This window comes from Meleagris gallopavo, chromosome 4 (genome assembly GCF_000146605.3).
Source record: "Meleagris gallopavo isolate NT-WF06-2002-E0010 breed Aviagen turkey brand Nicholas breeding stock chromosome 4, Turkey_5.1, whole genome shotgun sequence".
Lineage (NCBI taxonomy): Eukaryota > Metazoa > Chordata > Aves > Galliformes > Phasianidae > Meleagris > Meleagris gallopavo.
Window position 1 is genome coordinate 46,397,395 of NC_015014.2, and position 21,566 is coordinate 46,418,960.

A 21,566-nucleotide genomic window follows, 5' to 3' on the forward strand; every position below is an offset into this window, starting at 1 on the left:
GAAAAAGAAAAAAAATTGTTGTTGGCCTTTAAGTAAGTTTTAAAAAGGTTGGTTGGACAGATTGGTATCCAGCCAGCGTGAATGACTGAAGTACCCATCTCTGCAGCTCACAGCACCATTAATTAAGGACAAATGTTCTGTATTGCTCGTGGCACTGAGATGGCAACTAAGATTCATTAAATACTTCTGCAGGTTTTTGTACAACAACTGAGGTGAAAGAGAGCAGAATATCTCATACACAGTGCTTAATCATGGAATCATAGAATCACAAGGTTGGAAAAGACCTGTAAGATCATCCAGTCCAACTGTCTTCTCACTACCACTGCTACCACAAGCTACTAAAGCATATCTCGCAGCTCCTCGTCCAGACGCCTCCTGAACACTTCCAGGGACGGTGACTCAACCACCTCTTAAATCCCACCTTTACTCTGTATCAAAACACTACAAACAACTTGGACATATACTGTAGCTTTTCCATTTCTGTTTTCAATTTAGAAATTGAATTTTCCAACTGTAAAAGGAGCAGGGGAAGAGGCCACACCCTCCATCTCTTGGAATATACAGATGAACATCGGACTTTAACGCTGAAGCACATGACGTAGCAAGGACTCGGGGCTCAAAACAGAGCTGCAGCACGTTTGAGATGTTGCACTAACCTGTTGAATGCGCTTGAAGATGGGCTGTGATCTCGGTCCCTTTCCCTGTCTCTGGTACGTTCTCGATCTCTGTCTCGGTCCCGGTCCCGATCTCGATCCCGAGATCGATCTCTGTCCCGCTCCCTATCCTTCTCTCGCCGTGCATAGTAATCCCACTGTTTGCTGCTGTCCATAAGACTAGACCATGAAGGAGCAGAACCTGCAAGGTGCGGAAAGGTGACTAAAGAAAAAGACGCCGGTATTAGAAAGAACAAAATCAGATACCAGAAGAAAACTGTAGCACTTATGTGTGAAAGCAGACGTTTGTTAGCCTCCTTCAAAGACATTTTCTAATCTTTCCCTTTCAGGTTTTGCATTTTTTCCATAATGCTAATGAAGGCCTCAGCACTTCTTTAAAAACTCCTTATGAAGAGATACAGAACCGGGTAATACAGTCCACAAAAAAAATCTAGGGAAAGGATACATCCAACTTTCTATTTGGATATTAGTTACTCTCAGTGTTCTCTTCACCACACTTTTTTCACCACAGAACATAATGATAACTTTAGAGATTTGTCCACAGACTCACTCTGGAGAGAAGAAATAAGGCTCTTGATTACATGCTGCAAGATGCTATTTCTAACAAAGACTCATCACAACCATTATTTCTGCTAAACAATAGCAGTTTCAGAAAATGAAGCATATTGTCCAAAAACTACATGCTTAAGAAGTTAAGAAGGAAGTCACAGCACAACACAGTCTCACAACCTCTCCAGGTAACCAGCAATGGCAGAATGGATGTGCTCCTCCCTTGCTTCTTGCCAACTCAGATGTAATAAATAGCTCTAATCTTAATGCCCCAGTTGTTTTGTCCTGCTTTCCCCCTCCAGAAGTCCCAGGGATGCATCCTATTACTGAAAAAGAAGGGCTGAAGTATTTAACTGGAAACAGCACTCTCTAGTGGGCATAGAGAGGTCACAAATTTCAACTTCCCACTTATCTGATTTCCTACCAAGTGATAATGTACTGTCCAACAAATAGCTCGAGTTCCCCTTCATTATCTATAATACAAGAACAATATTCACTCCATTCCACAGCGCTGTGAAGTGACATTAATCATATAATTAATAGAAACACCTACTCAGTAACATCAAGTACATTACTAATGCTGTATTTAGTACTCCCCAGCTCTCTCTCAGCTATGTTCAAATTACCCTGCCTATCACATCTGGAGCATGCCAGAAACCCTTGGCAGGCAGAAGCTCCCATCAGCAGTTTGCCAAATGTCCAAAGGAGTAATACAAAAGATCTTTTGAGCAGGCAACACAGCAGGAAAAAAAACACTTCATTGTAAAAAAATACATTTGCAATGAAAAGCATTGTGATTTTTTAAAAAAGCATTTCTATGAAGGTTTGCTTCTAACAAAATGCTTGATGCTGCTTCACTTCAGGGCTACAGAGAAAATGAGGAGTTAACAGAAAAAAAAATACCCTAACACAACAGTTATGTTGTTCATTATACTGCCAAAACTGACATTCTTCTAAGGAAAGGAGCCAGAAATAGCAAAAAAACAGCTGGACTTTAAAGACTGCTAATTTCCTTGACTTGCCACTATGCCAACAATATACGTATGGTCTACAAGGCTTGCACACACTGGCTGACACAATATTCTGATCTGAAGTGTAAACTTCAGTTTGACTCTAACTGCACACCACCAAACAATTACCTTTTTTTATTTATGGTATTATAAACTGCTATGATGAATTCTGGTTACTCCCTCACACCTGCAGTAATTCTCATCAGAAAGAAGCATGTCATTGTTGCTCCAACAACACTGAGATAAACCAGTTATCTGTTATGCTGAAAACACAGCGTATGTCCTATCTAGATTTTCACCAGTAGTTTACAAAGCACAAAGATTTTAAGGGAGCGCGTTTTCTAAAATAAACTGGTGTTCCATTGTGGCTTTCCATATGCTTCCATTCTTCTAATATTTTCAACAAAAAGGAAAAAAAGATTTTTCACATTTTTATCGTTTGAAACGGATGCTGGAGTGGAATGTATCCTTAGTAAGTTCATTAATGACATTAAAGTGGGAGGGAGGTGTTGCAGACTCCTTGGAGGGACGAGAGGCCTCGCAGAGGGATCTGGATATACTGGAGCACTGGACAATCAGCAACAGCAGGACATTCATTCAACAGAGGAAAACTTGAGCTGCTGCAGCTGGGATGGAGCAATGTCAGACACAAGCAGAGGCTGGGAGATGAGTGGCTGGGAGCAGCTCAGCAGAAAGGGACCTTGGGGCACCAGTGACAGCAGTTCAGCATGAGCCAGCACTGCACCCTGGCAGCCAAGAGGACAAGCCATATTTTGGGCTGCATCACACCCAGCTCAGCTAGCTGGTGAAAAGAGGTGACTCTCCTGGTAGATATAGCATTGGTACATCCTCACCTCAAATACTGCATGAAGTTCTGGGGTCCACAATAAATGTGCCTAGAGGGAGGCAACAAAAGTTGTAAGACATGTCCTGTAAAGAGAGGTTAAGGACTTGGGCTGTGTGGTCTGGACAAGAAGAGGCTGGCTGAGAGATGACCTTATTGCTTTCTGCAGCTCCCTGAGGAGGGGAAACAGAGGAAGGTGCTGAGCTCCACTCCAGAGAACCAATGATAGAAAATGAAAGGGTGGTACAAAACTGTTCCAAGAGAGATTCAAACTGGGCATTGGGAAACATTCCTTTACTGTACAGATGGTTTAACACTGGAACAGGCTTCCTAGAATGGTGGCTTATGTACCAACCCTCTTGAATACTGACAGATGTTTCAATCTCTTTAAGGTCCCTTCTAACATGAGCTGTGCTGTGATTCAACAAGAACTTGAAAAGTGGGCCCACAAGAACCTAATGAGATTCAACAAGACCCAGAATAAGATGCTGCAGTTGGGTCAGGGCAATTCCCAGATGTGTGCCAGATGCCAACCATAGCCTGAGATGCATCAAAAGGCGAGGTGGTCAGTAGAGAGTAGGAGGCGACTGTTTGACTGTTCCCCTCTAATCCACTCTTGTAAGGCCCAACTTGGAGCACTGCATCCAGGCCATGGACCCCTGGCATTAGAAAGAGAAGATGATCAGAGGGCTGGAGCACCTCTCCAATGAAGAAAGGCTGAGGGAGTTAGGCTTGTTCAGCTTGGAGAAGTATCTGGGGAGATCTCATTGCAGCTTTCCATTGCTTGAAGGGAGCTTACAAACAGGAAAGGATCAACTTTTTCAAGGGCAGATAGTGACAGGACAAGGGGGAATGGTTTATAACTAAAAGAGGGGAAATTTAGATTAGATGCTAAGGGAAATTCTTTACTCAAGAGGGTGGCGTGGTACTGGAACAGACTGCCCAGAAAAGCTGTGGATATTCCATCCTTGGAGGCATTTAAGGTCAAGCTGGATGGGGCCTTGGGCAGTCTGATCTGATGAATGGCAGCCCTGCCCATGGAAGGGAGTTGGAACTCAGTGGTCTTTAAAGTCCCTTCCAACCTAAGACATTCTGTGATTCTATACAATAATGCCCTCATTAATATGCTTTAACTTCTGGTTAGCCCTGAAGTGGTCAGACAGTTGCAAGAGACTACCACTGTAGGTCTCTTCCAGGTGAACTATTTTACTCCATTTTGATTTTAAAGTTCAATTCTGAATTTTAAACCAGGAAGAGAAGGAACTTGAAACAGCCAGCCAGTAGTTTTGCAGATGTGTAGTGTCACAATATAAGGCAAAGCATTAATACATTTTCTCTGTGCCTCAAAAAATACTGTCTCTGGAACTGTTTCTCTAGTGCTAAATTCATTGCATGTACACATTTTTTAAAGAAAAATTCAGAGCACTGATAAAAAAATGCTTCAGGAAACAGCAACAATCAAGTTGCTTTACCAGCAAACCAAATGCAGTGTATATACTGAGAGATGACAAAGGTAGCACTGACTCATGAAAGGATTTAAAAACAAATTGAAGAAACTGCATTTGATGCAGCAGAAGAGCACAAAGGTAGGATATTCTTGCAGCTATAGCTTGGCTACTATGCCACATTCCTATTGAGATTGCGGGGGGAAAAATGGCCGAGTCTAGGGTAAAGACACCAAGGCATAAGATTAGTAGTTTTAATAAGCAGAAGAAAGGCTAGTGCCTTAATCAGGGCCTGTGTTTTTGCTGTGCTTCACATACCCATCTTTCCCTGCCATCAAACATGCTGACTGCTAAAGAAGGTAACAGGTTGGAGATTCAGTGGAATCAACTAGTAAATAAGTGTCCGCATTAATTCTTTGTAAAACAATCATCTGTACTATACTGCACCAATAAGTTCTCAATTTACCTAAGTCCCAACACACTGAGAACACTGGTAACATATAAGGCAAAATTCAAACAGGGTAAGGATCACGTTGTGAGATGAGAATGGTGAGGATAAGAAATTCATCTTTCACTGGAAGGATACCCGCAACAGCCACCACCTGCCACTGAGCCTCTACAGATCCCAAAACCCATATGAAGTCCCAATTAAGAGACAGACAATTGCTTTGTTCAGCACATACAAAAGCTTTTGCTACAATAGAGATGCCAGATACATTGGAAAAGAGGAGGTGCTCATTTTCTCTCCACTTGGGCAAAATTATCAGCTGAAAAGAAGGATTAAAGCTGGTCTAAATACAGTATTTTATTAAATATTCTGAAGTAGGAACCCCAGAGTATTATACCAGAACAACTGCTCCATGCTCATAGCCAGAATTAGCTTACCCTACTGTTACTACGATACTGCTATTTTACTAGCATAAGAAGTATAATGCACAATTTTCTGCAAGAGCCTCTACTGTATAAATGTATTACAGATATGTGGTGATATCACCTGTATGGTTCCACAGAAGCACTTATCCACTCATCTCCATCAGAAAATATTTTGAGTTTTTTTGAGGAATGGTCCTAACAAAAACTGAAGATTATTTTCACGAAGATGAATTCCAGACTAAGATGTGGCAAAGAAAGTAATTAGGCTCAATCATGAATTAAGTGCTGATTTAATGAAGCTATTTTTTTTTTCTCTCTCATGCCAAAGGCACAAAATGATGGCAGAAGTATCTTTTAATTTGAACTCATAAGCTTGACAGAACATATTGCTTGTTGTGGTAAGGATCTTCCCGCGAGAAAAATGCAACAAAATTCTTTAAGACTTTACTCCTCTCTTCTCAGCAATATAATTCCTCTTCTTGTTTAAACTTAAGAGTTCTAAGAAACCAATTACTCTAGAAAACAAGGGGCACTGTAAAGTCACTTTTCACTCTGATTAACCTATCACCCAGTATGACTTACATCTGCATGGGGGATTTCAGGTTCACATTTGAGCTTGGAGATGTTACTTAACACATTAGATGACTCAACTTTTAAAAACTTCTGCTTCTTCTGTCAATTTTCATGACTTTATGAGAAGAGAGATGAAGAAAGGACGGATGTGAAAAGGAATGAAACTCATCTGCTAAGGAGAGTAGGTAAAAGCCTAAGACACAAACATCCACATGTTTCAGCAAATCTAAAGAATACTAGACAATATTCTGTGGCTGGAAATTAATTCAAGTAAACCAGGATCCCCTGTTTGCTCAGACATGCTCCAGAAGCTCAGAACACTACAAGTGCTGAGTAAATAGAAATTTTAAGACCAAATGACTGTAGTATATCTGGAAACATACACAAAAATAAATTCAGATGAGATGCACAAATATTCTGTGGGAAACTGCTTAAAGCACACTCAAGAAATACAGAATTAGTAGCAGCAGGAGCATCCTCATCTTTATCAACTAGAATGCATGAATTAAAACATGCTGTATCTACTTATTCTTTTTTTTTTTTTTTTTAACAACAAAGACCAGCTCAGAAATTCATTAACAGACACTATATGAACATTAGAAAACTAGGGATGCCATGCTTCTATAATCAACTAAGGGAAAAAAAAGAAATCATGTGGCAGAGTGATAAGGATTATGAATCTTCAAAATTGTAAATCAAACTCAGGGTGTTAAGAACTGCCCACTGTTATAAATGAACAAAAATTTAAAAAAAACCAGCTAACTTTTTTTTTCTTTTTTTTTTCCTCCAAATGGGTGAAGAAATCAAATACCTTCCTTGTCATTGAGCTTTTTTTTCCTCCTTCAGAAAATACTTTAATGCTACTGGCTGGGGGCTAAGGGAGGAAGAGGAACTGACAAAAAACTTGACTTAAAGTTTTTTTTACTAACAGATCTACTCTCCAGGGAAAAAAAAAAACTTCAGATAACTGCAATAACTTGAGAAAGAATCTGAAAAAGAAAGACCACATTACAAACTACTCTTTAATTACCTTTTCTACATAACACTAAGTATTCACATCCCTCAACCGGGAAACATGCCTAACTTGTCCCACTGGACAAGCTGTAAATACGTCACTTCTTCCTTCAGAAGAAAGAGGAAAAAGAAATACCCAAAGTTTTTGTTAGCACAGAAGAGAAGTTTAAGGCATGTATGCCAATATTTTGTTTGCTGGCACGACCACAATGACAGTCATCTGTAGTATATCAGTATTGCAGTAACATAAACATGCCACCCCTCCCCCACAATGGCCAAAATAAAAGATAGACACATTTTCATGTCTCTGTAAGTATTTGCAGAATAGCAAATTCTATCAAAAGAGATTCCAAAGTGAAAACTGGAGACTGCCTATCAGATGCAACATACGTACTTTGGACCATAAGACTGCTCTCCTTGTGATACTCTGCATGGCTTTACCTGTTAAAACTTTGGGAAATTAGTCAACGAGACCGTGTTAGTTGTCTCACTCAGCTTTACTTTTTGCCAACTTCAGCAAACATGGTTTTTTTTTGCTAAAAAAGCAATTAGCATAAAGCAGCTGTTCATTTACTTCAAGAGTTCTTTAATACATAACAAGCTTCCACGCATGAATGCAAACACTTAGAAATTGATCAGGGTCCCTTCAATGCCAACAAAGTACCATTTGTTACTCACTAAACTTATCTAGCTTCAAGAAATTACCATTAACGAGTATTATTTTTAATACCTTCTAAGGGCTTGTAAATATCTGGGAGGTACACTATATGAATGTTTGACCTGTGCTGAACATTTCTGTATCCCTCCCTGAACTGGAAAACCTTTCCCTAACATTTTGCCTTCCAGCAGCCAAGATCTAAGGAACAAATAGCTAGGAGACAGAAAAAATCAGCAGGAGAAAAAGACCAGGCATATGCACTGAAGGCAGAATTAGTGACTGGCTACATGTTCACCTTATATTCTCCCATGTGGGCCAAATCAGGAAGATGACAACATTCCAGTATTTCAATTACTTTCTTTTTCTCAAGGAGCAGAGCTGTGTGCTAGATAACAGTTCTCAACTCACTGCTAAGCTCATTGGACTTCCATTTGATTCCACATAATGGAACTTCTAATCCAGTTCACCCTCATTATAAGACCAGAAGATTATGTTTTTCAGCATCTGATTTTTTTCCATCATATTCACCAAAACAGAGAAAAAAAATAAAAATCAATTTCTGCAACATGCAATAAAAAGAACACAATATCTCAGACAAACAATTTTTTAAAGAATATTTGCATCACTTAGGATTTCTCAATTATTGATCTTCCTGGTTAAAATTCTGACATACATTTCAAGACAGATATCCAGCATACCAATTAAGTAAGCAAAAGAACAGAGCTTAGGAACAGCTGGTATGTCTGCAACAGTATCTACTGGTCACAATGGCAGGCAATGAGATTTCATAACGAATTTCTGAAAGGATCTGTTTAGATTCTCAGCTAAAATCCTGGTAAGCATTTAAAACAATTTGACAGCGCATTAATAAAAGTTTTTCAAAGCCAGCAAACTTACTCACCACTACCATATGAAAATGCACGAACAGAACGACTGTCGTAGCCAGAGGAATGTCCACTGTTGAGAAGAAAATACATGTAAAATTCAATATTACCATTAAAGCTAATTCCACCAAAAGATACACTCTTGGTACTATTTCACAGAATTGTTACCATCTTACAGACTAAAAGAAAATATCTGTTATAAGTTAAGTATTCCATTCTGAGTGTTACTAATTAAGAAAGCAATCAAGCATTACTTCACAGTTTAATAAAGATGACAACAGCATTCTCTAACCTCTTCTTAAAATTAAAAAAATAATCATCATACATTAAAAACAAATATTACACTTGAACTGTTCTTTTGTATGTTCCAAAAATTTTCCATTTCAAATATTGATTATATCATACTATTGCAAAGATACTGAACTTAACGTACAATTGCTTGGAAGTGCTTCTTTTGTGAATGAAACCATTCCCATTCTTTCTGTTAACAAGTAGGTATGTGAGCATATCTAAGAACAGGTGGACTTCAAATGTGTAGTTCTATAAATATACTATTAAATGAACTACACATTTTCTATTCTGATTCCTTTCAGAGATAGCCAACTCAAGTAGGTGAAATAGGAAGGTTAAAATGGATGATATGTGCATAAGACATAATTCAAACTCAAAATTCTTTCATGATTTTTTACCACTTCCTACATAGCTTAAATAAATTATCTATGCCATATTTAAATTGAATGCTACTTCTGTTCCTGAAGGCAGTGTAGTATTAAAACAAAGAAAACCACAAGTTTGGGGTTAGTTTAGTTTAAAACAAAACAAAACAAAACAACAAAAACAAAAAACAAAAACAAAAAAACCCAAAGCGTTGAAATGTAGAACCTACATAAATATTTACTCAAAGTAATTAAGTGACTACTGCTTAACAGAAGATACAGTCACAGTAACTGCCAGTATGAAAAATAAATTTACTTTCATGCACAGTGAATGTATCTAGTTATTTTTTTCTGAATTAAATCAGAAGTGGATTTTCTCTGATATCTGCCCTCATCATCCTGCAGCACAGACATTAACAGAATTTCCAATTTCAAAGGAACAGACACATGCACCTTCTTCCAGTGAAATCCAATAGACTGAAAAGAGGCTTGCACCATATTAAGCGAACTTTGTGTATGACCTGGTTTGGGCCCTACAGCATAATACAAACACTTTTCAAGAGCTGTGCTGACTGCTTTTTTTCCCCCCTGGCTTGGATCTGTGGCCAAATTATTTAATTGTGTTTAGGGGATATAGTGTGTATGAGGTGAACGATGAGGTTAACCCAATTTGGCCTTCAGACTGCCACAGAATGCTTTAACAACTGTTACCTCAACTTTCCTCTTAAATCTTGACGTTGATACAGTATGATAACAAAACTAGCTAAGTGGTCATGTAATCTACTCAAAAGAATATTAAGTGTGAAAGACATGAGATTAGTAACATTTCTGGAAAAATACTGTAAAAATTGAAACTGTCTCTCCAGTGTTAGATAAAATCCACTGAGTAGTCTAAGAGTCTTCACTAACATCTGATTTATTAGTTACAAAACAGTGATACATTGCTTTATAGGATTTCCAGCAGATAATCACCTTTCTATGGTGGGTATGAGGGAAGGTGGAGGACCGCCAGGTGGTGGTGGAAAGCCTGTAGTAATTTATTGGGGGAGGGGCAGGAGGAGATGGAAGGGAGAAGAACACAAGAGAACTGAGTTAGGCATTTCAGAGAGCACAGTGCAACAAACTGTTTTTCAGTAACTGTAAATAAATTTATCTGGCAAAATTGAGAACTGTGTCCAAATTAACAAAGGCAAGGTGCCAAATATCAGTACTTTAAATCAAATAGTGTACTAATCTTAAAAAAAAAACAAGAATTTAGAAGCATAGGAAAATTCTTGAGTAACTACCAATGCTTTATAAACAATCACATTTGTTTTTGCATAATAGAAAAACAGAATGGAAAGTGAAGGAGGAAGTACACAACTTCTAAGAAACTGGTAGGCAAGTCCACTTGTCAAGAGCTTTTTCATACTTCTCTGCCTTTGGAGACTAAATCTACATCTATGCACATAGCTTAGTATTTCTAAACTTCTCTGTATCTAACTAAAAAGAACTCAATAAATTACTTAAATTACTTAAAGTACTTAAATCATTAAGTTTTTACTTTTTAATCAAACACGGAAGGAAAATTTAAGCAACCTTACCTGGTGGTGGTACTGTTATTGGTATACCTAAAACGATAACAAATAACGTATCAGTTCCAGTAACAGCGCTTATCACTTACAGACCTAAAATCAGACTGAATGGGTGATTATCTATACATCTAAAATCAGACTGAGTTATCACAACATGCATTATCAAGAGAAATAAGTTATTTCCTATGTTTTCAGATTAAGATCTGATATTAATACCTACCATTAAGCTTTTATGCAAGCCATGCACAATTTAATCTGGCTTCTTACTTAAACTCCTACTCTTCAGAATCTTATTTAATTAGAAGCAAAAATAACGTAGAATGAATCTGTCTCAAGATTAGAAGTCAATTCATAACTCTAAAATGTTAAGTATCCAGAAGGAAAGTAACATCCTACAGAACCTATTTGCTTTGATTTATATTCCATAACTAGATGAAAGGAAATGCAATTGGCCCCTGACCCTTAAAAGCTTAGCATGGGAAATACTATGTCAACATGGACAAAATATTCTGGCAATAAGAATTACCGACTTTTCAGTCAATGCTATGCCACTCTGCAATTAATCATTCAGATGCTACTTGAAGGGAAAAAAAATGCTTAGTAATCTATTTTCTTAAAAATATCTGGGAAGTGAGAATCCTTTGATACAAACACATCCAAAAAATGTTGCAACTCTGCTAGTTTTCTTGCTTGCTTGTTTTGTAGGTAGATGCCAAAAAGAAACTTCACTTTAAAGGCAGCAGTAGTTTAATTAGGGCAGTTCACTACGGCAATACCCCCTCAAACTCCATAAAACATCCCAGAGATAAAATTACTATATCAGACTTCTGTGTAAGTGGGTTCTGAACTGAAATGTACAGGAACCAACAAGAACATTTCCAAGGGGCGCCGGACCACATTTGTGATCATAACACACAAAGCCACTTCATTTGCTTAACTTCTCATACATTTTACACCTTTTAGGCATCTGAACAGAAGAGCCTGAAAGCCTTCATAGAGCCTGACCACTATGATTATTAACCTTGCAATTTATTTTCCCTCAAAAACTTAAGTTATGAAGGCACTGCCACTCCTGAACAACAAAGACATTTTGCAGGGTATAAAATCAATTAGTATTAAAACCAAGATGTTCATGCTCAGATGCCCAAAAATCAGCCTTTCAATGAGAGCACAATTCCAACTTCTCTGAGGAAACCAAGATGACTTAAAGAAAACAATCATATCTTAAAGCCAAGATACTTTTTCCTGGCAAATAATGCAGATATAAGTGTTTAACTATTAGGCAGTCATCTTAAATACAATCATTTGAGAATCCACAAAAAAATGTATCTACTACCATACGCAGTAATGTGGAAGATTTTGTTTAACCAAACTTCTGTTTTGACTTAAAGCAACACCAGCAACAACCTAAACAAAGGTACAGCTTTTTGCTGAGGAGATCATTGATACAGGAGGGAATATTACAGACAATCCTCTTTAAGTTTTAAAATCAGCCATGAAAAGATTTACAATTTTTGTTTAAATATTAAAATAATAATTTCAATTTAGTCATATGAATTTTTTCACAACACTCCATACCATCTTCCAGAACTGCTTTTTAAACGTGAATTTGTAAGATATTTGAATGTTTTACAGATTGTTTGAAGTATTAAGTATGTTCCATTTACACGCATTTCAACAAATGAATCAGGCAATTACAGAAACAAAAACCAATGAACAACAAAAACAAAAATCATCAACTTCAAGTATGGGAAAATTAGCAATCTAACACTTCACTCCTTCTATTAAAGCAGTGAGAACATGCTTGAGGTATGAAAACTTACCTGAAGCATCAGACAATTATTTATTTTGAGAAATGAGGGGAAAAAAAAAAAAGACTGCAATACTGAGCCATTGCAGGGACTAAACCTGAGTATCAGCCCAAGAAGCAGACTCAGTCCCTAAGATAAACTGCATGGCAACATCACAAAGATACCTGGCTGAAAACTAAATATTCCTGTTTGTGTCAAAAGCAATCCAAATGGCATCAATATAGAATTTTACCTAATGTACTCAGAATTGCTTTCAGGATAATCTACACCAACCTACTAACTCAAGGCTAGTAAACGTTTGCATAACACCAAGCAGGTTTCGCTGAAGGAAAGCAATGCCACATGCACTATGATGCAAAGCAAGGTATCAAGTATGACAATGCTTGACATCATACTCCAAGTTAGCTAAACTATATAGTAGCCCAGAAAACTGCAATACAGCCTGACCTGGAGTAACAACTTCTTTCACTACACTAAACTAAGACAGATTTTCTTATTCGTATGAAAAAAAATGTATGGTTACTTGGTAAGCCCTGGTATGAATCTAAGTAGACAAACTTCCCAAAGTTATGCAGCATAAATTTCATACTTGAGTAGTTTTTTTTCTAATCCCACAAATACAGACTGTACTTTAACTACATTCTTAAACTACAGCACGTAAAACAACATTTTGACCCATTAAATTCTGTTCAACAGAAGCGTCCATTTTCTTCTTTAGATTTAAACTAATCCAACACAGCAATAAACCAAGAAAACAACAAAAAACCCACATTTTTGCTACAGACAGTGGTCTCTTAAGAGAATTTGAGAATCTTCTGTGTTTGGCAATTTGAATTCCAGAACTCCTTTCTCAAAAAAGATGTGAATCGCAACAGTGAATGAATTCAGAACAAGAGACCAAACTTCAAAGCAGGATCCTTTTTCAAAGGGGCTTTTAGAGGATGTTTTATATTTGGAATACTTAAATTTCTGGCAAGTAGTCTCAGTTTAATAATGGGTAAGAGCGTGGTTGTTGTTTTTTTTTTCCCCCTCTTCCTTCACTGAACCTAGGAGGGATGGCAGATTTTATTTTAGGAACAACTTTGAAGATAAAGAGCTGGCAACAGCACAATTAAAACAGAGGCCTGAAGAAACCAAATCCACAGCTCTTAATCATTATTTTCGAATCCACTTGAACCATGGAAGACTGTTGAAAGAGACTTTCTGAACAAGTGTATGTCATAAACCTGTCCGTAAACCAGAAGACAAAAGCCAAACCTGGTTGCTAGATTTGTAGCACACATGCATTTCTTTCACCTTTAAAAACCTTGGCAGGTGAGGGGTTTCATAAGAACAGCACAACGCACCTATGCAAAAAGTTGGATAAAAAATATCAAGTGCAAACTAGAACTCTAACTGAAAGAATATACCACCTTATACCTTGCAGACGTATCTAAGGAAAGAGTAGAACACAAAATTCTGAAATTCTGCACATACATTCAAATCAGCATGGAATCTGCTGTCTTTAATTCATTATCATCAGCATTGGCCTCTTATTTTCCAAAGTCTATGTGGGACTGAATATTTACCTGGAGGAGGAATCAGTGGCGGAGCAGTACTAACAGTTGGAGGGGGTGGGAGGAAAGGAGGTGGTGGAAGGTGAGTAGGTGGAGCTCCTGGAGGGAAAAATGGAGGTGGCTTGGTAAAATTGTCTACTTCAGGATTAGATCGTTCTGAAAGAACCTGTAAAATATCAAACTGTAGTTACAATTGCTACGTAAAAAGCGTAGAAGATAGTTTTCTTCTTTTTCCAGTTACATATCAGGGAAGTATTATGCACTTAAAGAGCCATATTCAGATAGTTTAAGTTCTACTCCAATCCCTATGTTCAGTGTCCCATACTTGCCGAGAACCTTCGAGAAGATAAGAAAGGCCAACAGGGAACAATAAACATTGGATTTTAGAGAGAATATAGGCCATCTGAATATGGCCCTAACATCATCTTTCTTTTATATTTAAAGGGAAATACTTCTTTAAAAAAGTATCAACATTAAAAGGATGAAAAAAAACAAAAACAAACCCAAGACTTTAAATTACTTAAACACTGTGAGAAGATCAGTTGAAAAACACAATCAAGTGTTTTCAACATAAGTACCACAATCAATTTTCATTATTCAAAATTAAACAAGCTGGGCATGGAATGTAGCTAGCAAAGCAAACTTGATTCTTCTCCACAGCTTAGTCAGGAGAGGATAATGTGTGTTCAACCTTAATGCATTCACTCATTGCTTCAAGATAACCCAAGCCCATAAAGCCTAAAATCATAAAGACAACTAATATAACTTATGGTAAAATAGTACTGTCCTTTTTTTTTTTTTAAATTGTACAATCAACTATTTTAGAACACTATTTCTTAAACTATATGTGAAGAAGATTTCACTTGCAGCATAAGTCTGGCTGGAATCGGAGAGGAATACGTAGTTGAAGTATTTGTCCTTGTCACATAGTAAAAAGACCTACTATAGACCATCTAGTCTCCTGAATTGTTGGACTGCAATATTGCTCATTTCCTTTTAGGAAGCAGAACTTCCAAAACACTAAAATTTTTATCTTTTTACATGTATCAAATATTCCATATCAGTGTATTTCAATTGCCACAACTTTCTTCTTGAAAATAAAAGTACTTTTCTATTTCTCATTCATACAAATTGGAGTATTTTAATCAGAAGCCAAGGAGAAAGCAAAAATGTGTTTTAGTTGAAGACAGTGTAAATCTGCAGTATAAAACCTGTATGTTGCTGTTTTCATTAGCACGTCGTCGTCCTTCTACCCTGCTGATAGTGATGGTCTGTCCAATCACATCTATTGCGCCAGATAATCGCCTGCAACACAGGACAAATCTGAATTACACCACATACTGAACAAAATCACTCGTCATCCCTTTCATTCCAGAATATATAGTCTCTATACAAAAAGGAAGTATTTTGAAATTTATTCTTAAAATAAATCTTGAACGTCAGACCAGACATTCATACTTTTCAGTTTTCCAAATGCAAAATGTCTCTCTCAAGCAGTTCAAAAACAGCTGCACTGCTAAACATTGCGTTCATCTTAAAGAAGCAGGCAGCAGAAGACTTATCTTAGTCTCCCTTACTCAAATGGGAAATAATAGACTAAGAACATCTACTTTAAAAGTGGTTAGCAATGGATTTTTGGAAAAAGAAAGGAGAAGTGGCATCAATATACATTCTTTCCTTCCTGGTTTTCTGCCAATCAAAAATTCAGACTATCCATACAATTTGACCACTGTGTTTCATATGCCCTGACAAATACGCATTTGCACAATCTCTTCTGAACACACTTGTAATTTTAACCTCTGGAGATCATACCTTTTTCAGCCTGACAATTGTGTTTGATGCCCTACAGTCCTTGTGTCAAAAAAATAATGAAAACAAATTCTGTTCTCTGGCATCATAGTATTCTTGGTACTTCTGTTATATCTCTTCCCCAGGCTGAACTAATCCACCCTTCTCCTCATCCAAAAGTGAGTAACTTCCATTATTTGGTTCTCCTTTTTGCACACTTCTACTGTAACCCTTCTGATATGACAAACAGAATCACTTATAATATACAGCTCCCAGAGCACCATGGCTCTATGAACTGTTAGCATTACTTTTCTCATTCTGACACCTACTGATGAAGATAACTACTATCGTATTTGCTTATTTCGGCTGACACTGGAAGTTCAACTGACATTTTGTGAAGTAGCAACAATTAATTCCATGAACTCTTTCCCAATTGTTAACAGATAATTAGAGCCCATTAATATCTGCACAGATTACTAGGGTTGATTTTTCCAACCTTTTTCCCCCTCCTACTCCTTTTCTTCATATTTATGATTCCTTACAGATTAACAATTTTCTCTAATAAAAACTAAATTGACTTGGAACGACCCATGTTGATGAGGGGAAAAAAAAAAAAAAAACAACAACGAAAGATAGCAGCTGATTCTGCTGAAAAGGACTACAGAAATTTCCTTAAAACATACCTGTTGTCCTCTGTAAAAAAAAAATATTCTTATTAAAATATAATTACATAAATAGACGCATATAACACTGCAGTTCTATAACCATATGAATTCTTTAATAGGTTAGAATGAGTCTTCTCTCCTTTTGTTCCCTAACAGTTTTGTGTCAAAGTAGACTGCTTAGTCCCTTATCAAATTGACTTTAGCATTATTGCTCCACAGGTAATAGTGTAAGCAAATATAAGAGCAGTAAGATGATACAATTTCTCTTTCCATTTACTTGATACCGTTAGGTCATAGATGAAGGGACAACATGAATGATGAAATCTATTATTCATTCTGTAAATGACTCTGTAGACTTGAATAAAATATTCTTTACCCTGGAAGAGATCTATTTTTGGTGTGTAATTTCTTCAGATTATTTTTCACTTGAATGACATATAATATTCTTTACTTATAACCTCTGAGAAAACTAGTTAAAGGAGGCAGCACGTGGGAACTGCAAATATGATTGAGAACTGGTCTTTGGGCTCAAACTGACAGGGAAGAACAAGCTTGAGAGGCAAAGAAGAAAAAAGGATTAACTGCATCAGTACGTCAGGAAATCTGCAGATGTAAAATTGCAGATTCTAAACCAGTCCCTCTTGTCTGGATGGTTATATACGAAAGGCCACATAGAATCCTTCAGTTAGTTTTTATCTGAAGAAGCACATCTTTTTTGAAGAAAGATAAAAAATACCTGGAATTTAAGATTTTAATGACAAGAATTCACAATCCATGGTGAGTTATTTCAGTGCACACTGGCATTATAATATGTAAATTTTAAATGCAGATGTATCTTGCTTCACTTTCCAAACCAGTTAATCTTTTAAGAGTGTATTTATTAAGACTGAAGCTGCTTCTACTGCAGCACTGTTAATGCCCATGTATGCAATCACAGTCAATTAAGAGAGGTATTTTTAAGCCCCAAAGAGCATCTAAGATCTTCACAACACACCTGTTGTAGTGGATTATTTTATTTTTACTTTTCTATTTATTAACCTTTCAAAGTAGAATAAACACACTAAACTGATGGTAAAGACATGATGGCATTCAATGGGGTACAAGCATTAACATTTAAAGCACAATCAAGTCTCTCAAAATCTTCAGTAAATCAGCCATGTTGAAACATGCTGAAATAAAGCAGCATTGTAAGTGCCGGATCAGAAAATTGACAAAGATCTAAATATCATCTCTTATAACTAAAACCTGCTATCTGTGACAATGTAGAAATATTATTTTGAAGACAGGAAGAATCCAGCATGTTTGCAGCCTCAATCAATCAAAATCCAGAAGTGCAGCTTTATAACTACCTCTTATTCTTACACAGACAGAACAAAACCCATCTGCTTTGCAGCCCACGGTTAGTTTCTAAAAGAGGTTAAAAAGCAGGATTCACGTAAGCCAACTCCATTAGGAAATGAGATATAAAACTACACTGCTACAAGCTGAGAGAAACAAAAGTACATTTGTGCCACATCTATAAAGAACATCATGATAAAAAGGTGTTTACCAACAGCAAAACAAGTAAGATGTAAGAAAGACTGGGAAAACCTTCTAGAGAATTTGAGAAGAGAAATGTAAAAGAAAAATAATTCTAGCATCTTTTGGAAAAGAAGTTTGGGATCTATTTATTTTTAATTAGTATTACCTAGTGGAATACTAAACACTAATGCAAATAGCTGGAAGAACAACTGAAAGTTGGGATTGCATTTTCCCACTTGTGCCGTACTGACAGCTTTGACACCAATTGCCCAAATACCTACATTCCAAGGCATCTGAAAAAGACAAAGGAGATACTGGAACACAGATCAACTAGACTTCCAGAGATAATCCAAAGATGACCCAAGGCAAACTCCACACTGAAGATGAACCAAATACCCATCCCCGAATTCTTTGCACTATTTAAGCTTTACTGCTTCCTCCTGGATTTCACTGCAAGCTCATTAGGCACAGTAGTTTGGAGGAACAACCAAAAGTCTGACCATACATTTGCAAATTAAAGTGAAATACACTATACAGCAGCCCCTCAAAGGACAACATAAATGAGAAGTTTTCTGATTAAAACATCCCACTCCAAAAAAAAAAAAAAAAACTAAATTTTGAAGTAATCAACACCTGCCTTCCCAATCCTCCTCATCGGTCTTGCATGGTATTCCAGCAAGGCTGCACTACGTGTGGTTTATATTTTGCTATTAATAACTAAATTGCAAACATGGATGCTATAAAACAATTGCTAAATCAATCATTTTTTATTACAAGACAAAAGAATTGTAATTTCATTACAAGTGAAATTTTGTAGAACAAGATGACTTGGTTTCAGTCTTCACAATAGTAGCCCATTTGCTCTCAGAGTTCTATGACTCCTCCATGACTGATACCTTCTTGAATTATCCAAAATCTTACCCATAAAAACTTCAGTTTTTTGTAGTTTTAGTCCCTTTTGAATACTAGATGACTCTCTTCTAAAGCAAGAAGTCTCACCTCTGGAGACCGACCCACTGCTTGGCCCACTTTACTGTATTCTACAGAGCTTCCATCTGGAAGCGATATACTTAAAATCAAGGCTCTTCCTGTCTTGCATTATTTGCACACGGTCAGCAACCCTTGGAATCAAGGCTGAAAACACACACATAGGACACTCATTCAAGAGTATTGGGCATTATGTAACACGTGCATCAACACCAATACTACAATATTAATTTTTGCTTGAGAAGCAGTCCAAGTATACCACCACAATATCAAAGGAAGCAAGTCTAGACTATCGTCAGTTGGTTCTGGACATTAGTTTAATGAAAAGAGCAAGGCTTTTGCTTAATTTTTTTAGAGTCTGGAAATGTGTATGCCTACACTCTACTTGATCTCATTGGTGTTTAACAATTTTTATTATATGTGTATGCATTATGATACCCACGGATCTTTCCAACAACCAAAAGATTTTACTTCTTTAAAGAGGGATGAGTTGTAGTCTTAATTTGAAGTTGACAAATTATTTATTTCCAATACTGCAATGCTATTTCATTAGTAGAACTTGAGATGCTTTGAAAGAAGGTACGTATTCATTTGCAAATGGAGCAGCAGATGACACCTATATCAAAAATTTCTTCTTCGCTAAAGTAAGAGAGCCATCTGACATGTCCAGCATGTAACAGTTGAGGGGCTTTTTAAGAGGGGCAAATTCGAAGCCTCGGATTTAGACTAAGTAATAGCAAGCTGGTACATGCAGAAAATTTCAAAGACCCCCTCAACTAATCATTATCTGGTTTAATGATAAGAAGTTAAGCAGTGTCTTGCTCAGTGTTGCATGCAAAGAAAGAATGGACTTGGTTCTCCCTTTTTCCCCCCTTATACAATCAGGGCACCTGGGATACAGATGCAATTCCAGTGAATACACCCAAACATAAAAAGGCAATCCACACGTGTGGGAAGCATACAGCAGAGTTCACACAAAGTACAGCTTAAAAGGAACATTCCAGCCACTCAGTGAGTGATTTCACTCTAATTTGCAAACAGTTATTTACGAGCTATTCATGTACGAATAATACCCTCCATAGAGACTTAATTCATAAAGCCATCTCAACCTCAGATGGCAAGCAGAGGTTTTACCAGCAAAAAGAAATAGGGAAAGGACAAAACTTTAAAGATACATAATTTCAGAAATCACTTCTCATCTCCATCACACATAACATACATAGTGAACTGGTTTTTGAATTATTACTTTTCAGAATTCAGAAGTGGTCAAACTACTGCATGCCACTTTTATTCACTGGACTGAAGAATTAAGATTTACACTATAATTTACAAATCTGTATTTAGCATGCTCTTGTGTTCCTTCTTATCCTATTCATGCTTTTTATCATACTTCTCCTCCTGAGTATATTCTCAATTTTTCTGAGCTCATTGCTGATGGATATAATTAAGATGCAACAGATTTAATAGAAAAGGTAAGATTTTGATTTTATATATTTTCGTCAAAAATTGTCATCATTTAGTCATGTAAAGACAGCTCACAAAACAAAAGAAACTCATATTTTTTCAAAGTAATGACATATCACAAATCCATTTTATATAAAAAGTCTGTGTGGAGAAAGGCCCAAGCACACAGAACGCTGAGGAATAGCCCATCATATCAACACGCTAATTTTTCTTGAAGTAAAATCCAACTGCATGTAAAGTACTCTTTAGTAATAACAAAAAGCATAAAAGGAAGTAAAAGAGAGTTTCTGATAGAACAGTTAGGTGATAGAGAGCTATTCTAAGTATTACTGGGTTGATAAAACACTGGTTTTCACATCCAAATAAAATTTCTTTAATTAAACTTCTACATTTTCTTCTGCTACTAAAGAAATACTATCTTGCCAGCCTCGAAAAATGATGTACGGAAAAGGACTGCTACAAAATGGTACAGATGGTTAGGACAGTTCTGAAATGTGTCAAATTCTCTCCATGACCTAGAAATCTTCACAGACAGAACAGATTCCTTCAGTTTTTAATCTTGATTGTGACTACATATAAAATGAATCTTAATTAACTACTTAAAGTGAACATTCTATTCTATACCACACTTTTATATGCATATGATGTGCAATTACTAAATCACTTCCATTATGTTCTAAGTCCTTCTTCGGGGTTACATGATACTTTAATGTACTCAACAGCTCCAAATATCAATGAATCATGACAAGAGATTCAGGTTTAATTCTAAAAAGCTAATAGCTCAGATTAAGATGGCAAGTGAGTACTTATAAATTCAAGGAAACCCTCTCCAATGTTCACATAGGCAAAAGCACTTAATTTTTCTTTGAAATATTTAGAATGCAATTTCAGTGAAGTACTACTTTTTATTAACTGATGGGCAGTTGATTCAAATTTGCAAATTGCAGCTTCTGTACTGGTCGTAAGTAATATTCCTGGTTGACCTTGGAGAATTTTTTTGAGGGGTGGGAGCTCAATTTA

The 21,566-nt window shown here is 36.7% G+C and overlaps 1 protein-coding gene across 1 annotated transcript in view; it reads right to left on the reverse strand.

Annotated features, from left to right (window-relative positions):
- FIP1L1 (factor interacting with PAPOLA and CPSF1) overlaps positions 1–21,566 on the reverse strand; it is a 38,836-nt gene that overhangs the window by 3,115 nt on the left and 14,155 nt on the right. The window contains exons 9-14 of the mRNA XM_010710199.3: positions 15,333–15,426; positions 14,134–14,287; positions 10,764–10,790; positions 10,153–10,207; positions 8,542–8,597; positions 657–876 (exon numbers count right to left, since the gene is read on the reverse strand). Of these exons, the coding sequence (XP_010708501.2) occupies positions 657–876; positions 8,542–8,597; positions 10,153–10,207; positions 10,764–10,790; positions 14,134–14,287; positions 15,333–15,426 (606 nt within the window). The remainder of the gene's footprint in view (positions 1–656; positions 877–8,541; positions 8,598–10,152; positions 10,208–10,763; positions 10,791–14,133; positions 14,288–15,332; positions 15,427–21,566) is intronic.